Source organism: Mastomys coucha, unplaced genomic scaffold, assembly GCF_008632895.1.
Source record: "Mastomys coucha isolate ucsf_1 unplaced genomic scaffold, UCSF_Mcou_1 pScaffold23, whole genome shotgun sequence".
Classification (NCBI taxonomy): Eukaryota; Metazoa; Chordata; class Mammalia; order Rodentia; family Muridae; genus Mastomys; species Mastomys coucha.
The window spans coordinates 9,071,777-9,094,200 of NW_022196906.1; the positions used below are offsets into that span (position 1 = coordinate 9,071,777).

At 44.4% G+C, this 22,424-nt stretch overlaps 1 protein-coding gene across 2 annotated transcripts in view; it reads right to left on the reverse strand.

Moving 5' to 3' along the window:
- Positions 1 to 22,424, reverse strand: part of Hephl1 (hephaestin like 1) — a 64,371-nt gene continuing 41,947 nt past the window's right edge. For both annotated transcript variants that reach the window (XM_031343540.1, XM_031343542.1), the window contains exons 12-20: positions 19,769 to 19,982; positions 15,265 to 15,404; positions 12,417 to 12,557; positions 7,601 to 7,707; positions 6,339 to 6,561; positions 4,966 to 5,105; positions 1,264 to 1,426; positions 747 to 818; positions 1 to 656 (exon numbers count right to left, since the gene is read on the reverse strand). In XM_031343540.1, the coding sequence (XP_031199400.1) occupies positions 454 to 656; positions 747 to 818; positions 1,264 to 1,426; positions 4,966 to 5,105; positions 6,339 to 6,561; positions 7,601 to 7,707; positions 12,417 to 12,557; positions 15,265 to 15,404; positions 19,769 to 19,982 (1,403 nt within the window). In that variant the 3' untranslated portion in view covers positions 1 to 453. The remainder of the gene's footprint in view (positions 657 to 746; positions 819 to 1,263; positions 1,427 to 4,965; positions 5,106 to 6,338; positions 6,562 to 7,600; positions 7,708 to 12,416; positions 12,558 to 15,264; positions 15,405 to 19,768; positions 19,983 to 22,424) is intronic.

Sequence of the window (22,424 nt, forward strand, 5' to 3'; positions counted from 1 at the left end):
GCTTGTTCACCCTGGAACAACTGAGTGTGCGATTTCCTGTGACAGTGTTTAGCACCAGTGTGACTCCAGACGGACATCTGGAGGGTCCGAGAACCCCTAATGTTTTCTAGAAGCTACACATCTAGAACCTTGGGCTAGCTGAGGCAGCACTGTTTGACCTAAACCAGTGAAAACATCTTTCAGAGGGTAACACCCAAGTGAGTGGCTCACAGAACAGACTGAGGGTCAACAGCTCTCAATCCAGTGCATTCTCCTTCGTCATGTGTTTCATACCTGAGAATCATTCACAGCCAGTTTAAAAATAAATAAATAAGAGCACATTGCTTTGGATGACACATTCCAGAGGCTCAGAAGCCTGATCTAGGATACAGTGTCCAAGTTCCTTGGCGAACAAGGCATCGATCGGTCCAGTTTCTACTAGGAACTGTGTGGCCAGTTGTGCGGCCAGAGCATTCACAGAGCATCTGTGGGGAGTGCACAGGACTGGACTTCCCTATAAGCCATCTGCCTCCTTGAAGAGCGGAGTCTGAGGGCGAGAACCACAGTGGCCACCAGGAGGAGGAGTCCCAGGATGAACAGGATGACCAGGGCGGCCTTGGCTCCTCTTGGACGCAGATTCTTGCCAAAGAAATAGAGGTCTTCCTTGCCAGGTTGTTCTGTGAGAAGGAAAAGTGAGACATCAGGTACCTGCCTGTCCCCGGGAGTAAAACACTGGGGCACAACCACGAGATTCTAGATGTCATTACCCTGGGAGGGCACTGTGACTGCATGGGGTCCTGCTCCAGAAGGGGACTTGGTAGAATATGGAATCCTGTTGTCTGCACAAAAAATAAAAAATAAAAAAAGTTAACTGTTTCTAAAAGAAGACCCATCCATGGTACATCAGAGTCATCTTTTACCAGTAAGAACTTTACCCCTCCAGTTCTGCCACCTTTCTTGCATTCTCACTGAGCTATTTCACACCAGTGTCATGTACCATGCCCCCCACGGCTTCCCTCTCTCTGCTCACCCACTGAGATCCCTCTTTAGATCACTAAGCTCATGACCCAGACTCTCAGACACACTCTCTCCCTACTGCCCCTGGGCCCTGTGCTCTGCACTCTATTTCTGTCTGTCTTTCTCCGTCGTGATCACACATCCAGGTATCTGTCTCTCTCACTTGACTCTGAGCCCGTCAGGGTACCTGTGTTTGTCTCATGCCTCCTGATTTCCAGGTCTACAGGAAGATTGGTGCCATGAGCTGGCATCACTGACAAACAGTACCTATGTTCCTGAGGACAGTGTAGGTGGTCTCCATGCCAGCATGAATGTGGTCGGACACATGGCAGTGAAGAAGCCACGTCCCTGGGTGATCGGCAAACAGCTCAATGGTTTGAAATGTCCCAGGAAAGAGATCATACACATCTTCTCTATAGGACTTATCTATCTGCAAAAGTCAAAAGAGAAAAAAAGTAGAGAGAAAAAGTAAAGCTGTTTTTTTTTTAATCAGATCACTTTGATAAACTTGCAGTGACCACTGTCTCCAATGGCCTCAAACCCTCCTATCCTGATACTCATCATCTCCATGCTTCCCTCCTAAGTTGTATGAGGTTAGCCTGTGTGTGGAATAAGGTATACAGTAGAGGAGGCATTCCTTTGGATAAGAAAGCTATAAGAGACATACTTGAGGTGTTAGTTCTTCTCTTACCCTCTTGTCTTTTAGATTAGTCAGTCTGGGTGAAGCTGGCTCCCTCATCATACCCACAAGATGAGGAAATTAAGCCTTCAGTCACAGACACCTAAGTCAACCCAAAGATGGATTCCATGTTTCCAGTCAAACCATTGACAACTACAGGCCCAGATATCTTGATTAGAACTCCATTCCAGGGGATCTGGTGCCCTCTTCTGATTCTGGGGCCACCAGGCATACACATATGTGTACAAACATACATACAGTCAAAAGCTCATATACATATAATATCTATCTATCCATCCATCTATCTATCTATCTATCTATCTATCTATCTATCTATCTATCTATCATCTGTCTGTCTGTCTGTCTGTCTGTCTGCTTTTTTGAGACAATATCTCTTTATATAGTCCTGGCAGCCCTAGAACTCATTTTGTAGGACCAAAAATGGCCTTGAACTCAAAGAAATTGTCCTGCCTCTATCTCTGGAGTGTTGGGATTAAAAGTGCACACTACCACTCCTGGCCCAGAAAATAAGCTTTTGAAAAAGAAAAAGAAGTGGGTAGCATGAATAATATTGATTCTAAAAAACAAACACAAATTATTAACACTTTCCAAGAAGCCCAAATGGCTTCACTGGCAACTTCTGTCACAGATATAAAGAAGTAATAGACTTTTCTAGAAACTGGAGGCCAAAGAATGCTTTCAAACTCCCTTTATGAAATGACTTTACTCAGATTTAAATAAAAAAAAAATGCATCTTAGTGGCCTGTAAAGAAGCTGATCTCAGAAGCAATCACTGAGTGGACAGAGGTTCTTTTCAGAGGCTGGAAGCGTAGAGGAGGCAGGAATGGAGAGAGTTGACCAGTGGGTACAGTCAGAAGCAGGAAGTTCTGCTGTTGTCTTGTTTTGGGGCTGACTACAGATAATGAGCAGGCCCTGCATACTTAAAAAGCTAGATGACAGGACTGTGATGTTTGAGGAGGGCAAGATGGCTCCATTCTGATTTGCATATTATTCAGTGTGTACATAAATGGGAATACCAGACTGTAGCCAGAAATATGCATAAATTAGACTTTCGTGTATCAATTAAAAATAAAGCACAGAAAGACACAAAACTTACAAACTTCACCAAAGAATATGTAGAAATTCAAAGTGGAAACTCAAGACAATGCCCAGTATAAGAGATGGCTAGTACAGAGTAAACTGGTCAACGGGGAAAAAATGAAGCAAAATCCCAAGCACGGTATGACCAGGAGCGCGAGAGCTCTAGTGTATCTCCGTGGGGACCAAGCACAGGTATGACCAGGAGCGCAAGAGCTCTAGTGTATCTCCATGGGGAAGGAGAAAGTGTACCACCTGCCAGCCACAGCTGGGCAGGGTCTTATAAATGTACATTTGCCACATGGCTTAGCAATTCTGCATTTATTTTCTCAAGGAAATAAAGGCAGATTCATGCAGAGATGTGTGCATCTGTTTATGACTTTGACCCTCCTTGGAACCCCCTGTCATGTTTCTTATTGGAAAAATTAATAAACTGCAGTGTCTATACAATGAACTACAACCCAGCCATCAAGTGAAACAAACTTGTCACACATAGGAGATTCATGCAACCGAACTCCTCAGCTGGACTGGAGATATTGCAAGTTGTGTGGCTTCTTTCTACATGATATTCACAATATTGAAACTCTCGACATCAGTATAATTTGTAAAATTTATTATGCTTAATTTGTTTTTAGAATTTAATATTTTATTTTGCCTGTGTGTGTGTGTGTTGTGTGTGCACGTATGGATGCCATAGTGCTTGTGTGGAGGTCAGAGGACGGCTCTAGGTAATTGGTTCTCCTTACCCTGGGGGTCCTGGGGGTCGAACTCGGGTCATCAGTCTTACAGGGCAAGCGTCTTTACCTGATGAGCCATTTTGCAGGTCCAGGAAGAGGAATGTTTTATTTTCAGTTTGGGAGGCTAGAAGTCCAAGATGAAGGGGCCTGACCTAGTAGGCACTTTTTTGCTGCACTGTCCCATGGCTAAAGGCACAAGGATACAATGCGGAGAGCAAGAGTTCAAGTTTGCAGCCTCAGCAATACGATAGGCATCTCTCTATTCTTGAGGACTCTATCCTGAAACTGATCACTTGCCATCAAACCCCATCTGCCACGTGTTACGACTGGAGATCAAGTCTCTAGCATGTGGCCATGGGAAACACATCTAGATCACAGCAGAGACAGAAATAGAGCAGTACACACCAAATGTTCAGCCTAGGCTGCTGGAGTGACCTACGGGGGTGATGGGCTGCTGAGGCTGGGTGGGCAATGAGGGAGAACCTCTGCTTTGATCGCTGGTTGGACCTCTGCTTGTGCTTACAATTACTCAGAATCTTAAATTAAGTGGGATTTTGTGTAGTGTGAATTAAATCATTTTAAATATACATAATGTGTGATGAACTTTTTATAATTTTGCAATCTTATTATCTAACATTTAAAATGGTCGATGTGCTTTGAAACATGTTTTGGTGGACTGCTGTTGACCCTGTATAACAGCATGGACTGGTCCTGCTTCCTCCAGTATCAGACTTGGCTGTATTCTCCACCTCCTTGTAAAGAGCGCCAGAACCTGAGCTGACAGACTGTTTGGACTTTATCCTTGAACATAGGAGGCGTGTTCTTTAAACAGCTCAGAAGGTGATTCTGCTCGGCAGTTGGCACTGCCCACATGGCAGAAGGTCACCTATGGTATATCCCAGCTCTCTGGGGCAAGAGTCAAGATGAAGCTGCCCAAGCTCAAGAAATCTCCTTTACTAGAGAGGGCTGTTTTGTTAACTAGTCAAGTAGAAAAAGAAAGAGATTTGGGAAAGCAGGGAAAGAAAGAAGGAAATAATAGGAGGGAAGGGGGGAGGGGGAAAGGGAAGGAAAAGGAAAGGGAAAGGAAAGTGGGGAGGAAGGGGAGGGAAGGGGAAGGAGAAGGAAAGGAGGGGAGAGAATGGGAGCGGGGGAAGGAGCAGGGGAATCCCCAAAATCTACGGTTCATATAAAGTGTTAACTGCATACTCCAGGGTGGACACAATTATGACCAGACTACTGATGGCAAAATGCTCATCTGAAACTCAGAGAGGCTGGTGGGTTATAAGAATGATACAGACATTGGAAAAAAAAAAAAAAAACCAGAGAAGGTATGGCCACCCTGTTCTGTTCTCTAATACCAGCCTGCCATAGGACTTACTGCCAACTAAGTCCACTCCTGTCAGAGATGCACTGAGTGTTCCTTCCAAGTCTTTCTAAGCACCTTTCCATACTTACTTTGAACAGAAAGCTCTCTGCATGGTAATGGATCGTGTGTATGTCCACTTCGCTTCCGATGCCCAGCAAATACCAGTTAGTCATTGAGTCTTCAGTCATTATGAGGCCAGGAAGGTTTCCAAAAATCTTTCCATTAATGGCTAAGAAGATGAAGACAGAATGCCCTCCATCAGTGGAGGACAGGAACTGCTTATCCAGTGGTTCAAGGCCTAGGCCACTAGAATTCTTATCTACCTGATAGAAAGGTGCCAGCCACTTACACTTGCCAACGGCCTCACTATTCTAGATCTAAAATTCAGATAACCAAGAAATATTTGCATGTAGGGATTGGGGAAAGAAACATCCAAGTTTTTCTTTGAGAGCTATATTTCAAGTAACAGTGTGCTTATTCAACTATTCTTCACACCTCCTTGAGAAGCAGACAGTGTGCTGGTGAGAAGTCAGATTTAGATTTATCCCATTCTATACATGAGTAGACAAAGATACAGAGTATCTAGCACATGGGTGTGTAAAGCATGTGCATATTTAATGGATGAATTAAATATATACTTATGTATATATTATGTATATTTAAATACATAAATATTTATACATACACATGCTACTCTATTTGAATCTATGTCTGTTGTATTCTTAATGTTTCACTTTCTAAGAATAACTGAATCTCTAAAGAGAGAGTGTCATGCAGGCAGAACAGGCCTCATTATGACCAAGGCAAGCTGGGTTGTACAGTGGTGGCCTTGCTCCAACTTCCTACTCTGTGCATCGTGGCACAACCACATAAGTTCCACTTGTTGAAAGCCAAGATCATACTAAGAAACTTCCAAGACAGGTTAAAAAGTGTGTCTGAATGGGGAGCTAGCCACCGTGTTCTTACCCACATCAACAGCTTAATGACCTGGATCAAGGCCCATCTGTATAAGTACCTCTTGGTGAAAGAGTGTGCGCATGTATGTGCAAACACACCACTCTTGCTCAAGCTATAAAAGGCAAGCTATAAAAAGGACCCAATTCCTTAATGTACACACATTAAAATGAAATTCCTGAGTAACATTTCATGTTCCAGAGAACTTAATTTTCCCTTAATTTTGACCACACAGAAGCTGTGTTGGGTTCACATTAAAACTTATCAATAAGTCACTGTTTGGTCTTTTAAAAAAAAAATCACTTTTTCACAGCTCAAAGGTCTCAGCATTCAGTAATAGCTGTCCCTAAACAGTTGGATCAGAGCCATAGTGGCTAGGCTGGTTTGGTCTGGAAAAGGCTTCCGAGGGCTCTCTCCAGACATCCCTGGGGGAAAACAAGAGCTCAGAGGAGGGGCTGGGGTCCCATCTGGGAACATCTCACCAACCGTCTTCTCCTTAGACGCATACCGTGCATTTTGTTGCTCTCTTCAAAGTCATCTGTGTGCCTGAAATCCCGTGGGTTTTTATTGAGATACTTCTTGATATTGTCATCCAAATACCACGACTCATTCTCATTAAAGACCAGGAACAACAGCGCAAACTCAAAGTCGACATCGCTTCTTCTTCCCTTTTCATTCAGCACCCCCTCTCGGCATGTGATCAGAGGCCCCATCAAACCACTGTATGTATCCTAGATGGAAAAAGTAACCAAGTTCAATGAGTGACTTTATGTGGCACCCCATCCTACCTGTCACCATCCTAATGTAGACACTCTCTTCTCTGGCCTGGCTCACTCCACTGTCAGTTGTAATTTTTTTATCACAAGTACGCAATATGTTTGAGGTGCATACTTGAATAAACAAGCTTCCTACCCTTCTCATATACAAATGTACTTTTCCAAATGACCTGTGTGCTTATAAACTCCAGGACATTAATTCATAATATTCTATGGTGTATGATTAAACACTGCTGTAGTTTTGTGTCAAGCGGGTACATGACCTAAAGCCATCATTGAGTTTTTCTTGTTATTTCTCAAACTATGATCCAGAGATTTCATAGTTTTCGTTAAGCTTGGGATGTGCTTCTGGTCCTGAGCCCTTGACATCCTTCAACATGAACAGATAGACCAGTGAGATGAGATGGCTCAGCCAGGAAAGGCCCCTGCCACCAGGCCTAATGGTCCACGTTTATTGCTGGGACCCACATAGTATAAAGAGAGAATTATAAGGAGAGAATTGACTTCTTTGCTGACCTCTGACCTTTACATGTGTGTTGTAGCATGCATTTGTGTTCATGCACATGTACATGTATATAAATGTAATTAAAAGGATAAGATTTTCCACCTCCTAAAATCACAAACAAATTCTATTGTGGGACACCTGGTTCCTTTCAGACTGGAATGTTCTCATGTGATTTAAATTATCTTGAATGTTCTATACATGGAAATTAAATAATTTCATTTTTATATTTCTATACCAGCAGTTAGCAAACTTAAAACAATGATAAAGCATTGTATATACTAAGTTAGTGTTGTTCTTATTTCTTTCTGTGTCATGCTGCCTCTGTTACACTCATGGATGGTCCTGATGGATGCATGCAGCTGGATTCGGCCAGTGGGCTATAGTTTGAGAGACCTGTTCTAAGTCATATCCCTTTCACACATGCCCATCAGAATGGGGTTGGTTCCAATAGTCACCTTGCAACAACTCTGGTTCCTCTCTCCATCTTACCTTCACAAAGTTTGCTGTTGAATAGTAAACCCACGGGATACAATTGGGATCAGAGGGCCCAGGACCTGATCTCTTTGGGACATTCCATCTGTAAGTTTTTATTTCTCCTAAAGTTAAAGAGAAAATTAAAATTGGTTCTTAGATTTACCTAAAGAAATACAAACAAGTCTTTAAATATTCTAGTCAATGGAGATAATTTCTCAAGTGCCAGACACGTTCTTATAAAACTTACACCTGAACTCCTACAGTTTCCGACTGGTAGAGCGTATCTCTGTGCTCTCAGGCTCTAGCCTTCCCTTAGTTTGGCCTGTTTTTATTGTCAATTGGCATTCAGAACCTAAAGATGTATTTCACAGTCCACTATTTATTCTGCTTGAATTTGTGTCTTCCTCCCAGCCTATCCTTCGGTACACTTTGTCCCCAAGAATCTCAGTCTTAGCCTCTGTACCATAATGACTAACAATGCCAATTTGAGAGGACCTTGAATTACCTAGGAGACCTGCTGACAGGCACACCTGTGAGGGATTATCTAGATTGATTAGGTTAACCTTTGAGCATGTCCATGAAGGAATGAATACCTTGCTTAGGTTAACTGGGGCAGGAAGGCCCACTGTAGCTTAGGATAGCATTGTCTCATGGCCTGGGATCCTAGACAGATGGAAAAGGAGAAGAAAAGCTGAGAAGCAGCATTCCTTTCTCTCTGCTTCCTGACCATTAATGCAATGTGACCTGTTACCTCATGTTTCTCCTACCATGACTTCCCAGAAGTGACCTGGAACCTGGAACTGTGAGCCAGAATTAACTTCCTTAAGTTGCTTTGCCAGAATAGTTTACCGAGAAACAGGAAAAGGGAGGCCAGATATGTAGGCATAATATTTTTGTACACTGTGTAAAGGTTATTCTTCTGTAACTCAAATGCTGATTTCTCTGACCTCATATCTTGTTTCAATCCAGGCGTGGCACTGTAATGCTGATGTCAAGAATCTCCCGTCTCAAGTTTGTGTAAACAATGCTTATCATTTATTCTCTGCCTTGTCAATAAAACCAGATGATGGGCAAAAGAGAGAATAGAATGGGACTTCTGCCAGCCGGGAGCATGGGATAAGAGCGGAGATGAAGGCAGATTGAGCCGTGAGGAGGGAGGAGAGGAGACATCATGAGAGTTCAGCTGAAGAATGGAAAGCCCTAAATGAGAGTATTATGGGGATTTTGGCTGGGAGGTAGCCAGGTTAGCTTAGAGGATTAAAATAGATCACTAACTGTGCAGATATTACAGTAAAGCTTGATTAAATAAATCTTGGTTTCTCTGTTTTGTTATTGGGGAACTAGCTAGGATAAATAAAAAGAGCTGCTGAATTCATTTACAGCATTCATTTATGTTAAAATTTACACAGATGAGAATCATCAGGGACCTTTGAGTGCTCTTTCATCAGTCCTCACTCCTCAACCCTCCTCCCTCCTCAGTTCTCCCTAAAGATCAACGAAGTCAGAATACTATTGTGAGGCTGGGATTGGGAGAATATTATGAGACATCAATGTTTTGAAAGCTTCCTAACTCCAAATCTGTACCCTATGGAATGGTGTGTGTGTGTGTGTGTGTGTGTGTGTGTGTGTGTGTGTGTGTGTGTGGTCAGAGGTGGGAAGGAGCAGGCAGAGTCTTGCTATATAACCTTTGCCATCCTCAAACTTACATTCGTCTTCCCTCAGCTTCCCAACTTCTCAGCATGCACTGCCACATCTGGCTGGAACTTTCCATTTAACTGATATTTGACAAAGTACTTAGCTTCCTTAATCTATAATTTCCTTACCAATAAACTAGGTTAGTCTCCATGTTTTAGGATTTTTGTAAGGATTAATTGAAATTATATAAGTGACATGGGGACTGTACTACACTCCAAGTAGTCAATTTATGTTAACTTTTTGTTTGTGTTTTTGTTTTCTGAAGCAAAGTCTCCCTGTGTAGCACTGAATAAAGATAAATGGGACACCGAAGGGAATGAAGCCCCTCAGTCACATGGTCTGATACAAGCAACCAAACCCACTGTATAGCCTACCTCAGTGGAGTCAATACTTTTGTTTTCTGAGAGATAACTCACACAAGAGCCTCTACAGCTAAAAGAACCAGGCTCGAGAATGTCTTACACCCTGTGACCTTTGACTTTAGTCTTTCTTATCAGAACCCCTCCATAAACCCAAACAGTGTACCACAAATTGCCTTTCAGTTTCATCTACAAAACAAAGAAGTTCTTTACAGCAAGAGAACTAAGCAAAACAGATCGTTTTAAACTGAATCTTTAGACTTTGCTTAACCTTTGAACCTGGTTGAAAATTATGTCATTGAACATCAGAAGCTACAAAACCATATATATAGCTATGGTTAAGATACTTTGGGCATGAGTATCCCTGGAGAGGCTCGGCCCCCCCATCCCCACCCCCGTCCAACTCCTTGGGTGTATTCTGTCCTCTTCTTAATGAACTCCAATTTTGCTTCATGCTGATCATGAAATTCTTTTCTATTCAGAAGTCTCGATCCCTGCTACACCCACGTGAAGTTTTCTGGAAAGGACTCCTTGAGTAGCAAGGCAACAATGTCATGTAGTGGGTAAGAGGTCAGTTGACAGGGTTCATCTATCATTGTTGCTGACAGACTACTTTGGCCTCAGACCTGAGCACGCTCACCTGACCCTCCTGAGTACTTGTATTGTAGGCACACACCACCACACCCAGCTGGCTTTTTTATACTTTAATAATAAATGTACACACCCCTATGAGTAGGCTTCATATCTTGCCTTGAGTCAATATATTCATATTAACTACCATGATAGTCACATTGCAGAAGGCCCAACTAAAACCTTGTTTTAAGTCATTAGTTCCTATAAACTATGCACATCCCATTCCTATCCAGTAAGAACAATAAACCTTTGCCTTAGCTTGTGTACAGAGAAAGCAAAACAGAAGTGATGCTTTGATGTAACTTCATTTTCTTTTCTGATATAACAGTGGGTAGTAATCCATCTTTGGGTGATTTCTATTATGTCTCCTTGAAGCTCCTTTGCCTTGTGTGTGAAAGGCAAGTGGCTGCGGTGTTATTTAAATTGGAATAATCTGTTGTTTTCCCAGTGGCAATGTAAAGATGTACAGTAAAGGTTTGTTGAGTAGATGGCTGAGGTGAGCTGAATGAGAAGTCTCCCATGTGCTCCTGTACTTAAACACTTGGTCCTCTGTTGGTGACACTGTTGGTGGTGGGGGGAGGGTTATGGACCTCTTAGGAGGTGGAGCTTTGCTGAAGAAGCATGCCACCCAGGGTGAGCTTTCAGAGTCCCCAACTTTGTCCACTTTCAGTCTGCTCTGTTTGCATCTGAAGATGTGAGTTCTCAACTTTCTACTCCAAAGGCTTGATGCCATGCCTCCTCCATCTGTCCCTCTGGAACTGTGAGCCCTTCCTTCTGTAAGTTGCCCTGAGCACATAGTGTTTTATCACAGCAACAAAAAGTAACTAATACAGTGGTTTGCTTTTAAAAAAAAAAAATTGATAGCGTCTGCTTACTTTTCATTCTAAAATGTATCTATTGTTACTGTATGTGTATACATGTACCTGATGGGGTGTTGTGAGACCGCGGGTGGTGTGTGTCATGGTGTGTGAAGGGTTAGAAGAGAATGCTCAGGAGTCAGCTCTCACCCTCCACTTTTTTGAGGCTGCGACTCTCTTGTCTCTGCTGTGGGACATATTTAAGGCTAGCTAGCCTATGACTTTCTGACTGATTTTCCTGTCTCTGTCTCCCATATTATCCTATGTAATGAAAAGATGAACAATGTCACATGTCACTGGGGCACTGCAAATTAAAATAATGAGTTGATATACCTGTTGGAATGGCCAAAGTCTAAAACAGAAAATATTGGAGATGATATGGCACAAGAAGGCACTCTCAATCAAGGTGGGAACATAAAACAGCACGGCCACTTCTGAAGACAGTTACAGTTTCTTTAAAAAAAACTCCCATTTCTCACCACACAAGCCAATGATTAGGTTCCTTACTCAAAGGAGTTGAATATTTATGACGATACAAAAAACTTCACATGAATATTTCAAATAAAACCCTCAAACCTGGTCACTGTTTAGAACTTATCATGTATAACCTTTGTTACCCTCAAAATTGTTCATCTTGTCTCCCTTCTCACCCCTTAACACATCTTAGTCACTTCAGAGAAATGTGTGATTAAAGAGATCAGATCCTGGAGTCAAATAAACAGGGTTTCCATCATCATTCTCCAGGGCCCTGCCTAGTCATTTGCTATTCTGTGCCTTCACCATTTGTTGAGTGACAGAACCAAACACATTTCATCAGCTCTAAGGGTAAAACTTTCACATTAACATATCTGAAGTTAGGATGCATCACTAAATGTGTAACATGTTATAGTTCAAAGGATGGTGTGTTTTCTTTTCTTTTTTTAGTAACATAATTCAACAATGGGCACTACAACTAATGACTTCAGAGCTGGTGAAATAGTGTCTACGTTGTTGGATTGTTGTACAGATTGACTAAGGGTTTTTGTTGTTTCTTTTTAATTTCAAATGTAGAACATGATTTCTGACATGAGGTAGCACTCAGTGTGTGCTTGCCATGGGTATTTCTGACTATACTGTGAGGTCTCTGACAGGGCCTATTTCAAGTACTGGGTCATTGGATAGATGAGGAGCTCATACCCTGAGACTAGGCAAAGAGACACATGGAGGACAACTCTCCCAGGCCCTCAGAGACCAGAAGAGGAGATCCTGGTGTCTCATTAGGATAGAACAGACATTGGTTTGACTTACCTGGCTTTGTGACAGGCACATTAAGGAGTTTCCCACTGTCTGAGTCCTCCACACCCTGGGCTGCAATAGAGTAGGGCCGGCTGGCTTTGTTCTTAAAGATAATGAGAATGGAGTCCCCAACCTCAGCATGGATCATTGGTCCTAAAGACAAAATATAACCAGGTATATCACAAATGTCATGCCACGCTTAGCTGACCAGCCTGAGTTCAAATTCTTCTTCCTTCCCTTAACAGAAGGCCTTGGATGAGTCACGTAATCAGACTCTGTTTCCTTATCTGCAGAATGGGTTCACTAAGACTATTCCCATAGGACTGCTAAATATTGGTGTGTGTGTGTGTGTGTGTGTGTGTGTGTGTGTGTGAGTGTGTGTGTGTGCATCATAGAGTTTATTTATATCCAACAAAACCAAGTATTCAGTAAATTCTTATTACTGTTAAGCAGTAGAGCTTCAGTTGTAATCTATGGTCAGTTGCCTGGGAAGTGTCCCCCATCGTCTTGGACATTTGAATGCTTGGTCTCCAGTTGGTTAGCACTGTTCGGGAGGTGTAGGTGGTCGCCTTACTGATGATGTATGTCAGTAGGGATGGACTTTAGAATTAAAGTCTTCACACTGTTTTCAGTTTGCTCTCTCTGTTTTGTACTTGCCCTTCCTGCTCTGGTTGCCATGCCTGCAGCCTGCTGCCATGCCTCCCTGCCCTGACAGACTCTTAGCTCTCTGGGACTATAAGCCCAAATAAACTCTTCCTTCTATCAGTTGCCTTGGTCATGGTGGTTTTTTCACAGCAACAGAAAAATAACTTGTTAACACCTGTACCATTCTTAAGAGCCTAAAATTGCATAAAATTGCAATAGTATTAGTGACAATACTAATGACAGGTATTGATGGGGTAGGTAGTGAAGGAATTTATGGTAACACAGTCATCACGAATCCATGTCTGGTGCTGACTCTCATTATGTGGATAGTGTGATGGTTAGTTTAACTGCAACTTGACCCACCTGAGAAGAGTCTCAATGAGGGATTGCCTAGCTCAGGATGACCTGTGGTCCTGTCTTGGGGGGATTGTCTTGATTGCCTTCACTGACATAAGGAGACAGTCTGAAAGTTGACAGGTTTGGGGCCTTGGACTGTCTGAGAGTAGAGAAAGCTGGCTGAGGACTAAGCGTGCATTCATTCCCCTCTGCTCTTGGCTGTGGCTGTGGTGTGCCCAGGCTGGACTCCTGCTGTGACATCTCCATCATAAGAGGCTGTAGCCTGGAACTGTGAGCTTTCTCCTCGAAGAGTGCTTGCTGTCAGAGTGCTTTTGTTTTTGTTTTTGTTTTTGTATCTCTGCAACCAAATGAAACTACGTCACACACACACACACACACACACACACACACACACACTCCTGTTGAGAGCAGCTGGCGTCTGTGTGCCCATGCACACGAGCCCCGCATTGGCTGGAGCGGGGAAGGTTGTGCCAAGTACCTTTTGCTTTGCAGTGCTAGGGAAACACCCCAACAAGATCAAGTGTGAGGCTCACAGTCATCTTCAGGAGGCACAGCTTTGTGGTACAGACTGCCTTTGTCGAAGCATCTCCCCCTAGCCCCTGAGGGTCTCCCTTCAGCATTTGGCGTGTTCTGCATTCATCCAGAGATAAGCCCTTAGTTGGTAAGTGGTGTGTCACCACCTATTCATTTGGCACAGAAGCAAGCCTGGCTTTGATTTGAAGATATATGACTAAAATCATTAATACATTTAAATTTTGTTGAACTATAGTTATCTCCAGAAGGAAAAAAGAAACTGCTATGCATTTAAGCAGGAAGCACTGACATAGTTCAGAGTTTGCACAAATTAAACCATTGCTGTTCATGACTCCACTGCACAAGGCTCAACTGACAGTGCTATGTGATGGGACAAACGGCAGTGACGGACAGATGTAGACCTGTGCATACCCACTGAGATCATACAGCAGAGGTGGACAGATGTGGACCTGTAAGTGCCCACTGAGATCATGCAGCAGTGGAGGGCAGATGTGGACCTGTGTGTGCCCACTGAGTTTCTGGGAGTCCAGGCCACTCTAAGCTGCAGGTGACAGAAAGGGACTCACTCTCCCCTGGAAACGCTGGGGCTCCTAACTTGCCCCCAACGTAAGTCATCATTTCTCTCTGTTACTGATCAAGGCGGGCTCTTGGGGAGCATGCCCCGCCCTCTCAGCTAGCCCAACCCTTTCCCTTGGAGCTCTGTGTGCACTTAAGCTCCAGTGTGTGACTCATGGATTGCTCACGTGGACTGACAAGCAACCTGGTGAGACAACAAAACATGGCAGGGTTGGGGAGGAGGGTACCTAGTCACTGTGAGGCTGTTGGCACGCGTACATACCACACTTGCAAAGTTACCTGTAGTGTAGAAAGCATTTCTAAAATCCTTGAGGTTGGACGGGCATTGTTGATGGCCAGCCACACAACTGAGATGCCCAACAAGTCCAGAGTCCATGCATATCATATGCCTAGTCAGGTCTGAGGCCGAGGGGTCAAGTCAGGACCCGTCACCCTCAGCACCCACCTGCCACAAGGCAGCCCCTTTTTGTTCCTACTCAGTTTTATAGTGTGTTCTATATCACTGTGCACATGTGAGCCAGGAACTTAAGGAGGTCTCACAGACACTCTTGCGTGATGTCCTGAGTCATCAAACTTTTTAAAAGGAAAATTTCTCAGCTCAGTAGAGAGGCAGGTAAGAGTATGAGACACCAGGTAGATGACTCTGATGACAAGGATCCTGTGGTGTGTGTGAGAGGTAGGAATGGGGTTGGGGGGGGAGACAAAGAGACACTCATACTTGGGGCTGACAGGCTGAAATCCGCCATACCCAGGAGTTGAAGGTGCTCCTCTTGAGGTGGCCGGGCTTTAATCTCCACAAATTCTCCATCTGTGTATTCCCTATAAACCACCTTCCTGTACTGAGAGCCAATCCAGTTTTCAGTGTGGTTCATGAATATATCTCCATGTCTGCAAAGAAAAGGCATTAGAAATCAAGGTTGTCGGAAGATGGAAGACTGTGGGTGTCTGTTATCTCAGGTGATGCTCCTCCAGCTGGGATCAGGGTCTCCCCGGGGAGTTGGCCTTTATGCCACCTCTGAGAGCAGGGCTAAAAATCAGCACCTCAGAGCTCCTCCTGTCCTCATGGGAGGAATCCAGCTCAGACCCATGGCCACCCTTGGAAACCATTACTGTCACCTACTGCAGGGCTCTAAACTGGACTAACCTCAGAGAATCCTAACAGAGGCTGTGCTTCTCTGGCTGACACTAGGTGAACACACATACACACACACACACACACACATACACACACACACACACACACATACTTACACCCTCCTCATAACTCTGAAATCCTCCAGATTTCATGGCTGGCCATCATTCTATATCTCTTGCAGGCATTCCCCCCACCCATCACCCACCCCACGGCTGCCACTGCCCATCGAAAGCCTATACATTATATACTGTGAATGTAGCTGTGTGCAGATGAGTAATTCTTGTTACTTTTATGTTCTAGAGAGCCACCCAAATAATGAGTTGTATGTGTAGCTGTTCAAAGACATGGTAACAGATGTCTGTGTTGTATTAACCCTGGCCTAGTTCACAGAGCTAACCTGGAAGAAGCTTCTCCTAGTCTTTTATTTGTTCTCATAAACACATCCCAGCGCTATTCTTCCTGGGGACATGAGAGAGGGCTTCTGCACCCTTCTTCTTTCTAACAGCAGACCACATAAGACTATGTAAGCTGTGGCATGAAACAGGCTAGGACCACTCACTCACAACAGCCGAGCCGAAACAGGACCCTGATCTGTTTTAATGGATGTTGCACCAGGCCATGTTCTCACAGCTCTTCAGATATCTTCAAATTGTTACAGTAACCTCAAGTGTTTCTGAGTGATTTGGAGATACTCTGGGGTGGTGCTTCCTTCCTGTGTGTCCCCGGGGCCTTCCTGGAAAGCTGGCCTTTCATGCCACTCTCTGGGAGTGGAGTGTGAAAAACAGATTTTAACAAGTAGGCACACTTGTAAGTGGTAAAGTTTGTGAAAAGTAAGGAGCAGCTCTCTGTGTCTGTCACCAAAGAGGGAGAAGAAAACTCAAGAACAGCTGAGCGCAGTGGCACTCCTATAACCCCAGCTGCTTGGAAGGCTTACACAGAAGGATGGCTAGTTCAAGACTCGACTGGGCTACACCGTGAGATACTGTCTCCAAGAAAAACAGTCACTTTCATTTCTAAAATAGGGTGAGTCTAATGTCCTTCCACCTCTCCCAAATTAACCACCTGTGTTCTGATCTAAGCACAGTTCTGCATGGCTCTCCCTGCCCCCCTACACAACTTCCTGCTCTCCACTCCGCAGACAGAGTGGTCTGCTCCAAGTCCGACCCTCTCTTCCTTGTGGGAAACCTCTAAGGGTTTCTCTCTGCAGACCCTCTCAGTCTGCCTCAGATCCTGCATTTTCTTTTTTTCATAAGTCCTGAACCTGACAGGCTGTCGTTGCAACTCCCAGACACCAGGGTCATTCTAGGCATTTGCTCTCTTGAGCATGGGCCTCTCTTTCATTGGCCCTCAACCCATCCTCACTTTGGACAAGTTCATCTCTCTGTGAAGAGCTATTGTCCCCTTCTTCCACCACCTTACACTCCACACCCCATCTCAAAGACTGGGAGCTTTCTTTATGCATGCCCCACCCACCACCACTCCCCGAGAAGGAGCTGTGAGTTATCACTGAACCTCCCCTCTGCTAAAGATTGCTTCCCTTCTTGGTGGGTCCAGCAGTACCCTTGGGGCCACATATCCAATATGCTAAAGCCCTGCCCTGTGCTCCACACAGTTTTATCAGCAGTCTGTCTAGTGGACATTCAATAATACATACGCACCTCTGACTACACTCATTGCAGAGAGAGAGAGAGAGAGAAAGAGAGAGAGAGTCTACGCTATACATCATCTGTGGGTCTTAGCTGTGCCTGTGACTGGCACAGACCAGGGCTGTGTTGTTTGCTATTTCCGAGCTCTCTACCATGCAAAAGGCACGCATCAATTGCTGTGAAGAACTTTATCACATCTGATGCTGGGAAGATGCTGACCGGACGAGTCCCGGGTGCTGTGGGGCCACTACGACAAATTGTTTATAAAAGTCTGAGCAGATGCCTGGTGTATAATTATTGCTCGGTAGATGCTCATTATGGTGCCCCTGGGATTACTAAATTATATACATATTGGTCTTCAAGCTCAAGTCTTAGCACCATAACTTCATTTCTCTTTAACAACTCGGTCTACTTTTTCATATTTGCTTTTGTGGTACAAATCTGACACTGGCGTTGTGCCAGCGGGCCCATGCGTGTGTTGCCTTTCAGGAAGCCTGGTGTCTTCCAGCACACTCTAAGGAAATCTGGATATGGAGGCGGTGCGGAGGGTTGTGCAGGTCAGGGCAATAAGTACCTCAGAGATGGCTTGTGTCAGGAAGTAGGACAAAATAGCAGCCTTGGGGCAAAATTGGATGCCCAAGCCAGAGGTGTGGTCTATACACCTTCGAACTTCTCCAGAGGCTGAAGCAGGGGCATCAGAGTGAGTTCCGACCTGGGCAATTTAGTGAGACCCTGGATTTAAACAAGCAGCTGGTGCTATCAGTGGCAGAGTACTTATTTAGATGGAGGAGGTGTCAGCTGGATCCTCAGTGCTGTGAAAAAAAATCATGGGCACAAAAGCTGGCGTAGAGAGCACTGGTCCTTCAGCTCCTATCAGTGGAGAGACTGTGGATGTACACCACAGGGCATGCATGTGCCTTGGGGGTGGGGGTGGGGGTGAGGGTGGTGTCAGAGGACAACTTTTGGGAGTTGATTCTCTCCCTCCACTGTGTGGGATGTGGAGATTGAACATGGCTCATCAGGCTTCAGCAGCAAGCTCCCTTACCTACTGAGCCGTTTTGCTGTCCCTGTGCTTTATATAAAGCTGACAGAACACTTCAAACATATGGCTGCATCCTTATTGAACCTCACTTTTGTTGACTTACGGTCACTAACCAGAGCAGTGGGGAATTAATTCATTTTATCCCTCTTTCCTACCAGTACCCTCCTGTTTTTCTGGGCTGCTTAGCCCAGAGCCCCAGAGCTAGAAGTACACACAGAAGTATAGATTTTTCTCCCCATCTGTCTCTAAGGTGGCAGCGTTCCAGTAGCTCTTCCTTAAAACAATGGCTGGTAAGTAAGAGAAGGAACCGATGTGCTGAGCTTACAGGAAGCAGTGCGCAGACGTGTCTGTGCTGCAGACATGAAGAAGATGGGTGGTAAGGAGAGCTTGGCCTAGGTGCTGAGAGCAATGACAATGGCAAGTACAAAGGGCAGTGTGGTGTGAACATGGAGAGAACATGGATTTTCCCTGGGAAGCTCTGTGTTCAGCTCCTGTTCTCCACCTACTAGCTGAATGCTCTCAGTCTTCCCACGGAGGCCCTGTCTGCACACCAGGGCAGGCCCCGTCTGCACACCAGGGCAGGCCCCGTCTGCACACCAGGGCAGGCCCCGTCTGCACATCAGGGCAGTTCTTTCCAAGCAGCCGAGAGTTGTAAAGAAGAGGCTGTCAACTTAGAGGAAGTCGGCAGTCTATGCCCAAAGCCTTCCTCATGTCCCCGGAAGCTTGGTTGCTGGACTCCACAACTACCACAGGAGAGGAAGGACCAGGGCTGACAGACCTCTGTGCAGCCTGAGCATTGCTGATGCTTCAATGTGTGATCCTGGCTGCCATCACTTCAAAGAAGTGTCAGTCTTTCAGATTTGCTGGGTAGCTTGGAGATCTGCTCTTTCTGCTCTAACTAGGGAATCTCTCTCAAGGCCTCAATTCATCCTTGGATGTCCCCACCGGGATCCATGTTTGTCAGCACTGGTTCCCCTGCTTCCCTTCCCTGCACCATAGCAGTCCATCCTCTCACCCAGATCCACACACCTTTTCTGCCTCATCTGCTTCATTTTAATTCCCAGTCCCACCGTTGTTGTGGGTTTCAATGTTCCTCTAAATACTTCCATCTGCATTCTCATTAAAAAGTCTGTCCATCTATCCATCCATCCATCCATCCATCCATCCATCCATCCATCCCCTCAGCCATGAAGTAGACCAGCCACAGAAAGGGGACTAGAGGTGTGGGAATCCACTTTGGAACCCTCAGGATGACCACTGACCTACTTCCAGGTGAGGAGACAGAAGCGTCTCTAATTTTCTGTGCTCATAAAGAAGTCTCTGCCTGTGGAACTATGCACATAAAGCCCGTCCGCTTGATTTCCACGGGTGCTAAGGCCCACAGAGCATGCGCATTCCCACCGAAGAGCCGTAGCTTCGCCCATGGTACCTTTCCCCTCCTGCGTCCAAGTGCTGCTTTTCGAACTCCCAGTTTTTGTTAGGGGCATAATCCCATTCTACCTCTTCAGCGGCGATGAAAAAGGTTCTTAGCATCCCGTAGGGCGGCTCAGAAGGGTCCCTGTTGCCACAGCTGCTGACCTCATAGATCTGACCCATGCCTCTTGTGAAGTGGGGCAAGGTGGAACAGAACACCTTGAAAATACCTGAGGAGAAAAGGCTTGACATGGTGACCACAACTTGGTATGTATGGTAGTGGTGACCTTATTAAACTTACATATTTTATTCCTACATCAGTAACCAGTATGATGGACTTCTAGAATACTGATCTCCTGGTAGGTATAAAGCAGAGCTTATGAGGAATAAGTTACTTTTTTGTTTTTGACTCTAATAATTTTGGAGAAAGATACATAAAATTCATTGGTAGTAGGGGGAAAATCAGAATATCGTTACCAAGAAAGACTTCTCTGGATCATCCTTATTAACACACCCCTTCTTACAATGAGTCACTCCTGGAAAATTACTGATCCTAATGACTCTCTCAGCCCTGCCCAGTTTACAGGGAACTAATTACCTATGAGATGAAAGACCTAGACAACGTTCAAATTAGGCCACGCTTAGGGATTCTGCCCTGAAGGATTTCGTAAATTATAAAACAGTATGCATGAGCGTCAAATCGATCACGTCACTACAGCCTCCAGCCAGGGAAGGCTCCTGAGTATCATGATCTAGATAAAAAGAAAGAAAAAAAATCAACTGCCTTTCTCCTAGGGTACCAACAATGACGTCTGACAGAAAATTATGTAACTTAAAAACTAAATTTCTAGATGTATTGGCATTTTTCACCAGACAATTATATGAACTAAAATCATTGAGGATATTAACTGCCAATGAGCTTATTGGATCATTCTCCCTGTTCTCTGACAGACGGCTCCTAGAGGCAAGTGATTAATGAGCTTGTCCATAGCCACCCATAGGTGCAGGGATGGCCACTTTTACTCACTTTAGCTGTTGTCTAGATAGTGACATCATTTCTGGATGAGCAAAGCCAGTTAGTTCAATATGTCCACTGAGCCCACTTTGAACAGAATCCCAATAAAGCACAGTAATACAAATGTATTATTAGTATATAGACCTAGGAAGATCTTTGTGAAACCTCAGAGAAGACACCTGGGAGAAAGACCTCTCTCTACACAGGCTTGTATCAGATTAAACACAGTCAAGAGTTCTCTGTAGCTCCTCAACAGCAGAGCATTATCTTCTCCAGGAGCAAAGGGAAGCAGTGTCTTTCTGTCTACCATCTGCTGTAGACATCCCTCTCCCTCTCTCCCTCTCCCCCTCTCCCTCTCCCCCCTCCATCTTTCCCTTTCTCTCTCTTTCCTTTTTTCCCTCTCTCCCTCTCCCCCTCTCCATCTTTCCCTTTCTCTCTCTTTCCTTTTTTCCCTCTCTCCCTCTCTCTCCCTCTTTCCCCATCTCTCCTTCTCTCCTCTTCTCCTCCTCATCCCTTTCTCTCCCCAACCCTCTCCCCCCTTCCCCCTGTCCCTCTTCTCCTCCCTACTGCCCTCCCTCCCTCTCTCTCTGTTTCTCTCCCCTGTGTGTGTATGTGTTTGTGTGTGTGTGTGTGTATGTGTGTGTGCATGTACATGTGCGTGTGGAGGCCAAAGGATAACTTGAGATATATTTCTCAGGAACACAAACATTTTTTGAGAGACAGAGTCTTTGGCCTGAGACCCACTAGGCTGGCTGGGCAATGGGCTCAGGGATTTCCCTATACCCACAGCTATAGCACTAGGGTTACAAGTATGTATCAGTACATACAGATTTGTTTTTAATTATCTATTGATAATTTAAATTGAAGTATATATCTCATATAATATATTCTGATTACAGTTTCTCCTCTCAGAGCTCCTCCTGATCCTTTCCAACTCCCTACACATCCAGATCCACACCCTTTCTTTCATTAGAATACAGACATCTAAAAAAACAAGAAGAAAATAATAACAAAAAAACAGGATAGGATGAAACAAACTAACAGAAAAAAAAAGGCAAAGAAAAAGTGTAAGAACCACATACAGATATAGTGACACATATATTTACAGACACAGAAATTCCATTTAAAAAACAACAACAAAACTGGAAACAATATATATACAAAAGCCTTTAAGGATAATAAGAAAACAAACAAACAAATAAGAAAAAATAAGCATTATGAAACAAGAAGCATGTAGATTTTTCACATAAGGTCTGGGGATTGAACTCAGATCCTAATTTGTAGAAAGCAAGCACCTTACTAGCTGAGCCATCTCCCCAGCCCTCTACCTACTTTCTGATTATTCTATGCAACTCATAGGTAAGGTACAGGAGTTATTGAAATAGCCAGACTTTTTTTTTCTTTTTCCTTTTTGCCAGTCACAGATTTATGCTTACCATCAGACACAAGCCAGAAGTCATCACTAGGATGAAGGTCGTTAGAAGCCCATGGGGCATGAATAATGATCCAAGCACTGGAGCGAGAAACCAGATTGCTGTATGCACGCCAGCCAGCTCTGAGTCCCTGTTTCTATAGATTGCTGTATGCACGCCAGCCAGCTCTGAGTCCCTGTTTCTATAGATTGCTGTGTGCACACCAGCCAGCTCTGAGTCCCTGT